This window comes from Coturnix japonica, chromosome 1 (genome assembly GCF_001577835.2).
Source record: "Coturnix japonica isolate 7356 chromosome 1, Coturnix japonica 2.1, whole genome shotgun sequence".
In the NCBI taxonomy this organism is placed as follows: domain Eukaryota; kingdom Metazoa; phylum Chordata; class Aves; order Galliformes; family Phasianidae; genus Coturnix; species Coturnix japonica.
Window position 1 is genome coordinate 67844979 of NC_029516.1, and position 13413 is coordinate 67858391.

The 13413-nt window shown below is 35.9% G+C and overlaps 1 protein-coding gene across 2 annotated transcripts in view; it reads right to left on the reverse strand.

The window, feature by feature from the left end:
- Positions 1–13413, reverse strand: part of VWF (von Willebrand factor) — a 103579-nt gene that overhangs the window by 5768 nt on the left and 84398 nt on the right. For both annotated transcript variants that reach the window (XM_015871491.2, XM_015871484.2), the window contains exons 39-48: positions 10810–10912; positions 10632–10706; positions 9970–10074; positions 9294–9499; positions 7781–7930; positions 7133–7243; positions 4979–5162; positions 4032–4072; positions 2989–3105; positions 138–236 (exon numbers count right to left, since the gene is read on the reverse strand). In XM_015871491.2, coding sequence (XP_015726977.1) covers positions 138–236; positions 2989–3105; positions 4032–4072; positions 4979–5162; positions 7133–7243; positions 7781–7930; positions 9294–9499; positions 9970–10074; positions 10632–10706; positions 10810–10912 — 1191 coding nt within the window. The remainder of the gene's footprint in view (positions 1–137; positions 237–2988; positions 3106–4031; positions 4073–4978; positions 5163–7132; positions 7244–7780; positions 7931–9293; positions 9500–9969; positions 10075–10631; positions 10707–10809; positions 10913–13413) is intronic.

Genomic DNA, 13413 nt, shown 5'->3' on the forward strand with positions numbered 1-13413 from the left:
TCTAGGATTTAAAAGAAAAGGCATTAGCAATGCTTTACTGACTAGCAAAAAAGAGAAGAAAAATAAACTTTCCTTGTAGCTCCAAGAAGGCTGTGCTACATATACATTAACTCTTAAGCAAAAGAAATAGTGCTTACCTGAAGGTATTGAAACCTTCCATCTCTCAGTCTGATACCACATGAAGTTGGCACACATTTTCCACAGCAAGAACCAGAGATTTCCTGCCTTCTGTAATTCTAGAAGGCAAAGAACTTCACATGAAATTGTTTCTCAATCTAACTAATTGGATGCTTTTGTTTTATAAAGGCTGGTATTAATCCTTATACTGATTTATAATAAATATGGAAAGAAGTTTATTTCCAATTACAAAGTCTCCTGTGCCCACTAAATTCAATATTCTGTGACTATAACTGTTGCAAGATAAGGTTCACCAACCAAGAAGTGACAGCAGGAGGAAATAAATTGATTAAAATATTCTGATAGGTGTGCAATTCACATTTGTGGTGGGTAGGAACTTTTTACATAGAGCTAGTAAGTGGCCTCCATAAGGCCATTTTTCTCCATTAAACTAAAAGGGCTGAAAACCTCTTACACTGGACAGGGAAATGGAAGAATAAGGCTAAATTATGAACTATGAAAAGAAAGCAAGTAACAGTGAGGTTACGGTATCATAAAATGAAAAAGAAGGAAAGAAGAAAGGAATAATGGAGCCTGTAAAATGGCAAAAAAAGGATGTAACAACGTCAGGGGAAGGAGCATGGAAAAACAAGCAGAACTTGATGGTTAGAATAGAATAGATATAATGGTAAGTGAAAAATAAAACAGGGAAACTGAGTTAAGATATGAAGTGTCCCACAGCCACATATCCAGTTACTACATATAACAAACAGCCAGTTATGACGAGCTGAATTTTTTTTAAGACAACAAATACTTTCTCGTTAAATGAAGGCATGCATGTTATCCATATGTATTATTATGGAAAATAATTTGGGGAGAGTGGGGTGTTAATATTAAACCACTAGAAGAAAACTAATTAGGTAATTTTGCACTACCAGCAAAAACGTAAGAACCTATGGCAGGCCATAAACAAAAAATGCATGAACCCCGAAGAACAGAATACACTGCAGTTGGCTGCGTTTCAATGACCAGTGCACTAACTTCCACAGCTTCAAGATACAGTAGAAAGCAAGTGCTCCTGAGACAGTACATACTCTACTCCATGATTTTGTCCATTATGGGGAGGAATTGCTTTTAATCTAGGTATATTACAAAATCAGTGACTGAGACAGAAAGGATCCAAAGTGAGTGTATAAAATCCACTGGCCTTAGAGTGATGAAAATATTCCATTAAGTTGATTTATTTGAATTTGGTTTCCCTCAAGTTGCAGTATAATTACTATGGCTACAATGGGACACATACATTTAGACCTGTAAACTCCCTTGGATAGGTGGGCATCTCCTAAACACAATTTCATAGTGTTTAATAATCCCAACTGGAAATACCTCTTTTTTTAGTTTTAATTTTTGTTGTTTGTTTAGTCTGAATTTTTGAGTCAGGTTGTAGGAAGGTTCTGTTTGGTAATCATATGGATGTTGAAAGTGGCAAGAGTGCAACACTTCCCTTCCTGATTTTACCATGTATTTTATTGATAATCCTACCTTTAATTTTTACAGCTAGCACTGCAAAGGAAGAATTCTTGTTTTTGCATGTCTGTGTGGGAACAGACACATGCACACGTTACTAGTCACAGGTGTATTCTAGCATATCTGGCTGCTTTTGTCATTTATCTGCCAGGTTATATTTTGTGAAAGAGAGAAAGATGTTCAGCACCAAGTTTAGCCATTTATTTTCTCTTCAGGAGCGTGTGTCTAAAATTGCATCTTATAGAAGTGGTAATATTAGGGTCCAGAACCACATCTAAGTATTCTAGATTCATCCTTTTGTCACAGGGTGCAAATAAACTGGGTCAAGGACAGTTTTCTCACCCAACAGTCTAATGGAACACATATGTGTATGTCTAAATTGCCCTATCCCCATAAAAGAGACTGACTGTTTCTAGTGCATGTAGGAAACAGAGGTCAAACAGTAACCTCTGCCCATTTAATTATTTGTAAGACAAGCAAGCTAACAATTCGTCAGTATCAGGGTTTGCAGGACATAACTTGAGCCTATAGTTTTGTTCTGTTTTGTTTACAAGTGCAGCTGGCATAGTCAAAATTTGATTTACTACATTTTCCCTTCAACTTCTAACAGACTTCCCCATAACTCTGTCCCCTCCTTTCGTAAGGACTTTGTTTATCCATTCTCCTAGATATCTGCCAGAAATCCATTATGATCATGTCAGAGATGTGTTTCTGATGCAATGGCCACTGCTTGCACAGGTTGTGGGTCTTTGAGGGCCCCACCAGGGGAATGCAGAAGGAAAGAGGGCATTTAAACATTTTGTGAAAGTTAGTTGCTGGTCTGTGTTCTTTGGAAAGGGGGAGACAGAGGCAGCCTCTGCAATTTGCTTAGATCTCCCTCATTTTGAATTGCTGATGCTAAAAGAAAAAAAATATAGATGACTCAGCAAACTGCTTAGGCACTGTGGTCACACTATTGGTCAGCAGAGTAAAAATGAGAGCTGTTTGCCAAGCTTATTCCTTGCTAATAATGGAAGGATCAGCAGACTTCAAAAAGGCCAGTGAATCTGATAGGGATAATCATTTCAAATTACTAGTAGGTTCAGACATCAGACAATTTGGAAATAGCCATAGGAAAGCCCCAAAGAAAGAAGATTCTGACTGACCTGTTAGTTCCTGGATGGACAGAGATAATGCAGGAGAGGACACTATAGCAGTTATAGTGCTTCCTATAACAGTGATTTCTAATACCTCATTTTGCCCAAAAGATAAGTAGCCTGAGTTGTACAAAACAAACTGGTATAAACAACAAAGATTTTATCATCAGACACTCTTAATCAAAGCATGCAGAATATTTGCACTTACTGTTGGGCATGGTTCGCAGCTAAACTTCGTACACGTTAGACTGTATCTCTGAGAAGACACTGACTGGAGGGAGCAGATGCATGTTGTGCACTGATCCACCATCATGCGTTTCCATGGCTGAAACATTAGAAATAGCTTGTAAAAGTCAGAGTCTGTCACTTGAGCAAAACTCAAACAAATGAGTAATTTTATCTATGTCAAATTTTTTCTTTAAGCGAAGTTCTTCAAGTCTTTGCAAGAGAAAGCAAATCAATGTCCTCGCTTTCCAGAGATCCAAATTTTGCATACCCCAAAAAGCAGTAATGCAGAAGCATATTTTTTCTAGTAAATCATTTAGAATTTTGTAATTTCCAAAATTGCATTGTTATTTCTTCCTTAATTACAGGGCTAGCAAGGAAGAAAGGAATTCCTAAAAACAGTAAGAAGAATTTTGTCATTTCTATGCGTTAGGTGGTTCCCACCAGTACATTCTTCTCAAGTGCTGTGAGTCAGTCTACCAACAATATTTTGTTCTTGAGTCATCACAACCAACCATTTATGAAAAAAATTTGCTAGTTATTGTTTCTATTTAAAGAAACAAAACAAACAAACAAAAAAACTACTTGGAATCCCTGGTGGCTTAGAAGTTTAAAATTGGTAAGAGTAGAAGGAGAAAAACAAACAAACAAAAAGCAGCTACAAAATGATGAACTGGCTTCCTCACAGTTACAAGAAAATCAGTGACTGATTTGGCAGAGAACTTTTTTGCAGCACTGTGCTTTCTGAATCCTATCGCCTTTTTCAAAGCAAGCTAAAATGATGTTATAACAGTAGAAAATGCCACACTACTAGATAAGGAAAGAACAGGATGTAGAGTTAACAACTGGATTAAAGAAATTCTACATCCAAATTGTTTCTGCCTCCAGAGAACACAGCCTTTCATTTTAACCTCAAAATAATAAACTGCTTTGGCTAAGTGGACAAAATTGTGTATTTGAGCAAGCCTGTTTCCTTCAAAAGCTCTTTAAAGTATTATTACTACAGGAAAAGGAAGCTTGTCTTACCCCAATAATTGTGCCATTCAAAGGACAACCATTCACAGGTACTGAAAGAGATGATAACATTCCATTTAATGTACTGTTACTTGAATTTAATAAACCAGAAGTGTACATTCTTTACTAATTAAAATTCTAACTGAGGAAGTTTAAATCCAGATTCAGTGAAAATAAATACAATTGTATTCTTTTACATTATAATTTGAAAAGTAACTTTTTCAGTTATACCAATCTCCACATCCAAATATCCACTGCCTCCAAGTATCCCTTGCTGAGCTGTTCTTTGCTTTTTCTTTTCCTACCCTTTTCTTAAATTTATTATGTAGACTTTCCCTTCCATTTCAATTCTTACATTGTCAGAAATCACACTCAAAAGTTTTCAGCAAGTTACTGCACTTATTTCTCTTCCTTCTCCCACTGAAGTTCCTCCCTGTGCAGTTGTCCCAAATACCTGTCAATTAAATATGACCGAGAGTCTTCCCAGACTGTGTCCAAACAGCCAAATCTTTGATATCTATTTTTGATCTAAGTATATGTTAGTAAATGGCCACAGCTATAATACTCAGAGATATCCAGAAGACATAATGGCTACATGGAAACTCCTTGTTCATAAGGAGTAACAACACTGCTGTTGGCAACAGCATTGCACCTTTCTAGGTCAAAAGGGTGTCAAGACTTTGTAATAACTGCTTAACAACACAAAGAAGTGCTGTTGAGACATAGCCTGGCATGTCTCTCTTAGTGACAACAGTAATTTGTTCAAAAGGAGGCTGAACATTGCTTAGAAAGAGAAAGTACTAGCAGCAAGAGCAACTATGTTTAAATCATGCAGGATAGCTTCAAAGTGATATTACACTTGCATAGGATACACTTTTGAAATTGCCACTGTAAAATGAGATTGGCACATGAGATGATTAATTCTTCACTGATTTCATTTGTCATACATAAGGCCTTACCACATCGGCATGAAGGACAGCAGTCTATTACTTGGTCACAGCGCAATTCAGTTCCATCTGGACAGTCAGGTATATCCATCTGAGAGCAGGTCAGATTCCTTTTCTGAACGAAAACCTCATCATTCACTCGGACACACTCATTAATTATGCACTTATTGAAGGGAGATCGCCACTCCGTGCCAACCTGACAGGAAATTGTCAAAGGATTAAATATGGACAGTAGATTTTGTGCCACCAAATAAAGAGAAGGGCACCCCAGTCAATTTGCTAGTTTTCAGAATATACAACCACTTCTTTGGGAACAACCTGTCACTCAAAAGCTCTTCACAGGATCATACTGTGACTATCTGTTTACAAAATGGTCTTCGGCTTGGCTTGTAGGGCACAGGATTTACAAAGAGGAAATGAAAGGGGCAGGTGAAATAATGTGCAAAGAAGAAAAGGCATGCTTATATAGATTTAAATTTATATTTGTTCCTGTTAGCAGGTTGTGTTGCAGCTGCCCAGCTGGCCATCTTTCCACTGGAACCTACTGCAAATCAGCTTCACTAAGTCCAAAAGGGGCTTTGACAACAAACTCTTGAGGAGAAAAAACTTGCAAACATAGGAGAGACCACATCCTGTTGATGTTCCCTGCTGGTTATTATCATCCGTGGGTCAGATAAAATAGGTCATGGGGAGAGATAGCCAGAAATAAAATGCTGCCCTAGTTCAGTGCCACGCAGAGTTGATTACTGCTTTGAGGCAGGATGCTTCCACTTTTCATGCACTTTGAATACACTTCAAGAAAAGTAATGTGAGAGGTTGGAACTAGGTGACCGTTAAGGTCAATTTCAAGCCAAGCCATTCTGTGAGAATCAGACCCTTCCCTAGGAGTCAAACATCATTGCTCATAAAGTTCCTGAATATTCTTCCTTCTCCTGTTTGTTAGTTCTTTCTTTGCTGATGACGGAGAAGATGAAAGACTACACAACAAGAACAACAGTGTATAAGTATCTATAACTCCATTTACATAACAGAACCCAGTAATACACAGCAGGATGTAAAAAAAAAAAAAAAAAAAAAGGCCTTATAAGGGCTTTATTTATGAAGCAGAGAATAATATTGATCCAGACTGTGAAATGCCTTTGGTGAAATCAGGGAAGAAGCAGACAGCAAAATGATACATTTACATTTTTAAAAGAACAGACGCAAACTGCCTTTGTAAAAGAGGTAATTTAAAAGTTAATACCAAATATATGAAAGCGATATGTAACTTTAAGCACAAACATGCTATAACTAATAAGAGGGGAAAAAAAAACTAGGGGAGAAGATATTTTATTTTAAGACCATTTAACTTACTGTTCCTGCCTTCACCAAATCCAAATTTCTGTGTAAGATTAGGTAATTTAAAGCTACAAGGGACGGCAATGGTTTGCCAATGCTGGTTAGTTGGATTAGGGACAGAATAAACTGAAGGAATTTAAACATAAATAAAAAGAGCAAAGAAAGAAAATGTTGGCCTAGTTATCTAGAGTGATAGAGTGTCTGCAGAATATTCCGAATGGCTAGTTGCATGTTTTTATTTCCCATTATTGATCATTTTGGAAAGAACACAAAGAAATATTAAAGGAAGAGACACTGCTGAAAGTAAGCTGTTAGTTTGAACAAAGAAGTGTGTCTAGGCAACTGCAGTCTGAGTTGACATTCAGCCTTCATTTTCAGTAAATAGATGCAATTAATATTTCTATCCACATTCAGTTCCTGATATTTGGATATTTCATCTCATATAAAATAGGCTATACTATTTAAACAGAACCATAGAATTCAAGCAATTAGATATCCAATCTATACACCATCTGCCATTATTAGGATAATTTAAACAGATTTTCTACTGTAAGAGAAGTATATTTTTTCATTAAAAATCTTTTGAACTATGATTTGTGAAATCATGACTTATATATATATGTATATGTATTTCTTCCTTAGAGCCTGAAATGGGATGTGGGGAAGGTTTGCTTGTTAGCAGAATGAAGTAAGTAACAAGCCCAGTACCTACTAGCTTTCAGCACTGCCTACCTTTCAAGAAAAATAACTTTGTCTCCTTCTGTGGGACACGGTGATGCGAGGAAACTCATTTAAGAAGAGGAAAAGTCCTCCCCACTATCATCTCACCTCATATAATCGAGAATCTGCATCACCCCGAGACCAGAATTGTTGCTCCTCACAGGCAGTTTTCTGGCAGTGTCCACAGCACTCCCCATCTCGAACAGTATAGCTATATCCCTGAAGAAGAAAAGAAAAACACAGGTCGATCAAAGAGAAGACAAATGAGAAGAAAAAATAAAATCACAGGGTTGAAGGCTTAATGTTAACATTTTAAGGAAAGAGGATTTTTAAAACAGAACTGTAAGTCTGTACACTGATATTACAAATAAGAAATCCACCACTCAGAAAAACGTATGTGAATAATAATCCAATTTTGAAAAAAAAAATAAAAAAATCTCTTTGAGAATCACTATATGCAAACATCTGTTATTAGACATAACTGACACATAACTGACACAGAAAAAAAAAAAAAGTGGGAAATGTTTTTAAAAGTCTTTGTTTGTATATACATACACACACACACACATATATATACACACACCAATAATATACAAAAAAAAAAACAAGATGAAAATTGTTCTACTGGCACTTTGGACATAAGATAGCACATGCATTTCTCCAGCTCTGAGACTTGAAGTGTAGAATGCAGTCTGAGGTCTGAGTGGATATGCATACTAAGGACAGTGCTAGTGCACTGATTTAAATATTACTCACCCGAGAGCAGAATGTGTTACATATTTTGTCACGACATTCCACCATCTGAAATCCTGTAATATCATCTCTCATAGTAGTGCAAGAACATTCCTTGCAGCCTTTTGTCCAGGTTTTCCCGATGGGGTAAACAATGTTGTCCTGCACACACACCTATTGAATGCAACAGTTAATATATGAAAGAACACACTGCTACTGTAAGGATACACTTAGTTCTAAATGGTTGTTTATTAACACATGAAACCTACCACAAATTGTATGTCTTATTTTAAATCCACTAGATATGCTACAAATCTCAAAATTGAAATCATTCTGTCGAGGAAAGGAACATAAGTGCAGCTAAAACGGCTGTTTTATAATGAATGAACTGGAGATTTTTTATTGCATTCAGAGGCAAATAACTCAGTTCAAGGCTTGACTGGGTTTCATTGGAAATATAATGGGACCCAGTATGTAGAGACAATAAACAATGAAACCTGTAGAATATGTCACACACACTCAAAACTTTTGTCAGCTGTCTCATCTGATATAAAAAGATACTATGGCAAGCACATGCAGTCATTCTCTTTTATCAACCTTAAAACATCACAGCAATCACAAAAGTAGTGTTATCATTTATATTGCACTCTCTCTTAGTAAATTTTACAACATACTATTAAAGAAATGAGTCTGTTAATTTTGTACACATAGAAATTGATTCAAGGAAGAACAAAATGACTTATGTAAGGTCTTGAACTATGTATGAACAGAAAGAAAATAAAGCTTACTTCTCCTGAGCTGCAAGACACTCTAACCCTATGTTAAGATGGTGAGTAAGGTTGCTCCAGTGAACAGGTTTCACAGCCCTGAAATCTCTCTTCTAAGCAACCTTATCTTAAATATTAATATAACATAATACTTAATGAAAGATTGACAACATTAGGGAAAAAAAAGTATCCTAGTGAAACTTTAACCAAGCCAGATACTAATTTGGAAAAATAAAGTAAAATATACTTTACACAAGATACAATTCCTCCTCAGAGAAAAGTAATCAAAGAACAGAAAAAGTCTAGGTCTAAAGTCAGTATACGATTGAAAATATAAAATTCTAAAATACAGTAATTGTACTAAGCCAAAAGTACACAACTTTTATCCAGAAATAAACTAGAAATTTCAAAATGACCTCTAAAATTTCATACATAGAATATATGGATTTGATACATATATATGTGGATATGACATTTTTATATATTGAGAGATTACATATATGTATAAATATATTCAAGCACGTATTATCATCTGAATTTCTCAAAGTCACAAAAATTGAATGATTACATCAGAATAAAATTACTGTAATAAACAGCTACAGTATGTTGCAAGGGTGCATTTTTCTCACACACACAAATGAAAAATGCCTGTGTATCACTTTCCAGTAGCCTGTTTGGGGTTTTATTTATATCTACCCACTGCTTTCGGTGCTGTCATTTCACACATAAAGGATAATCTCATCCACAGACTTCTAGTTCACCTCCCTTACCATGTCTGGAACACAAGTAGTAGATATGCAGCCACAGTCATTGGTGAGAGATCTGGATAAATACCCAAGAGGACAGCTCACTGTTGAGTTACTGCAGCTGCAGGTACACTCATATTTGTCGCAGCACTCTGTCTTCTTAACAGTCAGTTCCCGATGGGGTGGGCAGAAAGGTCTTTGAACTAGACTACACGCTTCTCTGTTACAAGCTAGCAGAACAAGATTAAGCAGATGTAATTTCAGATCATTGCAAATGAACAAGAGCGTTCTTAGGTAGTAGGGCACTAATCACTACTGCAAATTATTAAACTCCTACTTAGAATACTAATAAATAAAACAAATATAAAAGACCCAGGTAAGAGACTGTACTGAAGATTCAGAAGAAGCTCCTATCTTACCAAATATACTTGTATCTTCTTATATACATATATAAAGGATATATAAAATATACACAAATTTCAGAGCATGCATACAGTGTTAACAGTTTCCTTAATTCAAATGTGAGTACACTTTTGAACATGCCAACAATAACTTTTTTCCAAGTGTGAAATCATTACATGGCCAGTGGCTCCCAAATAAAACCTTTCACGGGGAAAATGCTGTGAATAAAAAACATTGTCAATGTTATTCAAATGCAGTGCTTCAATGTCATCTAGTGCTAAATATATATTTATCTTACCACATGTATAATTTGGTCTGCATTCTCCAGGGTTGGTCAGAGCAAGCTGCAGACCAAACTCACATTCAGGGACAGGAGGCAAATCACAAGAAACTAGATCACAAACTAAGAAGAGAAATTAAGAGTGTTTAAAACCATGCTTCACTAGTTAATCTTCTAGAAAAAGGTATATGCATTCAGGTACATGCCCATTATGCTTGTTCCCTACACTCAATTGCTATCCTAAAATCTGATGCAAATAAGTGTCTAGAGGATCAGTGATCATTTTCAAAAATAGCTTAGGGAACACTTTAACACTTCAAGTTTGGGTTATGAGGATTGGAGTTCTAATGTACTTCCTGTTGAAAAACAAAAAATAAAAAACAGCAACAACAAAAAAAAACAGGTCACAAAGAAAAGTGTATTTGAGAAAAAGACATTTCTAATGTCACTTAGCAATAAATAAATAAATAAATAAATAGAAAAGCTTATTTCCTTTCTTCATCTCTTACAGAAGGGCAAAGTTGAGTTTGAACTTTCCTCAGGACTTTTTGTTTTTCCACATGGATGAATGGATGATAATTCAGACATTCAGTGATTTAAAAAAACACTGTATTGTATACTTTTGAATGATCTAGTAAAAACATGTACCAAGAAGATTCCAACAGGTTATGAGAACCTACCACACTCATACATAGGGCAGCATTGGTTAGGGTCCCTGCGCAGACGAGGAACTTCACAGGAGCCACACTGCACAGCTAGAGTAAGAATGAAACATCCATAAATTTAGATAAGAACTAAAACACTAGGTTAACAAAAATCTGTTTGAGACCAGTTGTACTTAGAGCTAAACTAACTTACTTTTGATAGCAGTGCAAGGTTGAAGAGTGCAGTTTACTTTTCTGTTGTCAAGACATGTACAGATCTTGCAAGGCTCATTGGAGGGAACCCATGTTTCCATGTGCTACAGAAGAAAAAACAAAAAACAAGCAAACAAAAAACAGTGTTGATTGTTAGAATGAAATCTCATATTATGATCACAAGTATACTAATATATTAGCAATGGGAATGGGTAAGGGTGAGCAAAATTAATGAGAAAAACCAGTAGAATATATGAGGAATTAGTTGGTTGCTCTGTTAACAGTAGGAAACCGAGGAGATGCACAACTCTGAGTGTATGAGTTTAGCTAAGCATGTAAAGAATATGTGAATGAGATGAGGAATTACTACTGTTTTATGCACAAAAAACGCTCAGACATTATAAATGCAATCTTAAGGTACTGTGAAAGTAACAGTGAATCATAGAACTATATGCCATGTTGGATGTTCAGTAATAATAGTAGAAGAAATGATATTTTTGGGAATACACAGAAGTGGCTCCTTTTCCCAAATTAGTTGTACTTAAATATAAAGAAATAAACAGTGTATATTTTTAATTAAGAATCTCTGGTGTCTCATCACTTGATTTCCCATTCATTTGCAGGCTGGAAAAACACTATATAGCAAGCCCAAATCTGAAAGAATCATTCTTGTGATGAGTACCAGCCAGCAACAAGCACATTAACAAACTACCAGTGAAGTATATGATTATTCAGCTACTGGTATCTCTCACTAGAGAGAGGAAATCATTGATTGTAAGGATGTAGTGACTTATAAAGTGCTGCCTACATTTAAAACCCATGACAATAGGTAGGTATTAATGAAAAGTTGAGCTACAGGGTAATAAAGTTGATTTGTACACTCAATCGGGATTCTAGGTGATAACATGTAGTATCAGCTAGGATGTCATTAAGGGAAAAGATGATATCCAGAGAACTCTAAAGTGCATTTTAAAAAAACAGCTTGCTGAAACTTTCAGTAATAAAGAAAGGAAACATAGTGTCACCTGTACCTAGTGATACCTATGTGCTTTAAGCAATTTATAGGAGTTTGTAAATACAATTAAAATGATATTTACCTCCAAAGGTTGAAAGCATGGCAAGGATGAGACAGGAGGCATGCCAGAACAAAACAACTGGAGGTTTTACTAAGCTTAAGAACCAAATTGCATAGGATTAATTAATGCACAAGAAATCTGTTTCAGTCAAGGAAAGCTTGCGTTGATATCTGCTAGAAAAGATTATTGGTTTGGGGTCAGAGATTTCAATGGACTGAGTTAGAAAGCCCTGAGAAGCTGACAGAGAAAGTCTAAATTTACAGATGGTGATGTGAAAAGCATTTGGATATTTCAGGTCACAAAAAGAGAATCCAACTTTTTCATCAGCCTCAATTTTCTCAATGTAAATGAGCCTCTTTCTAATACTAGATAAGATGACCTGAGATAGCATGGTGTTAGTAGAGCTCTATATGGATATTGGTACTGAGAATCCCATAAGCCCAAGCACTACTTCAGATAGAGAAAGGAACAGAGGAAAAGAGCATTAGGGGAAAAGAAAGGGACTACAGAGATCATAAACCAGAAACAGTTTCACTGTCTGAGGTGATCACATGCTTAGTCCTGCAGTGGTGGAGATGAAAATGATAAGAGCTGATCTTCCTTTCCCAACACAGTAACTGACGCGAAATCATGTTACTGGCATACAGACTAGAAGTTTGCAGAGTTAATACTCCATTAAGGGGTATGCAACAACTTAAATGAGTTTCAGCACTTGCACATAAACAAGCAGATATCACCACAGCCATTATTCTCAAAATTTGCTCTGAGCTTTTCTCAGTGAGAGCTTGAAACAATTACTTAAATGGAAAATGCACCTCATTGCCTGAGGATCTGGGGACTTAAAGAATGTAGGCCACAAAGATTTTAATGTACACATGCACTAATAATTTCATAGAGAACCATAATATTAAATAAAAGTTCACAAACTCACTGGGAGTTGCGAACAACTGATCTATATTTAGGGTAGGTTGCAATATACACTGGAAGCTATTATTTTGTTCCTTCAACAGAAGTAATACAATGAATTTTAATTCCTCTTGTTACAAAATAAACAATTTTCTTCAATTTTTACCAGTTTTCTATGCAGTATGCAGATATAAAGATACTGTATATAAAAGGAAGATCCACAACAGACCTACCACAATTACAGCTATGTGTATGGAGATGCTGTAATTTTAAAATAGAAGCTAGTACAAGCCATGTATTGAATCATTCAGGAAAAAACAAACTAACTAGCTCACCTTTGCTTCTGCACTTAGGAAAAAAAGTTTTGTTTTGTTGTTTTTTTTTTAAATCACTTCTTCTAGGCTCCACTTCATGGCTCAGAAGAGAAAACTTACATGAGGAAAACCCTGGGTCAGGAAAAGAATTGCCAAGAACACCATGCCATCTCACATGTCCCAGTCTTGCCAATCCACATGAATTCTACACAATTACTGGTAAAAGCCTGCTGAATGAAGTGTTCACCTTGCTAAAAGCTGGTTTATGCCATTTCTCTTCTCTTCCCTCTAGCTCTCTTCTCCATATAT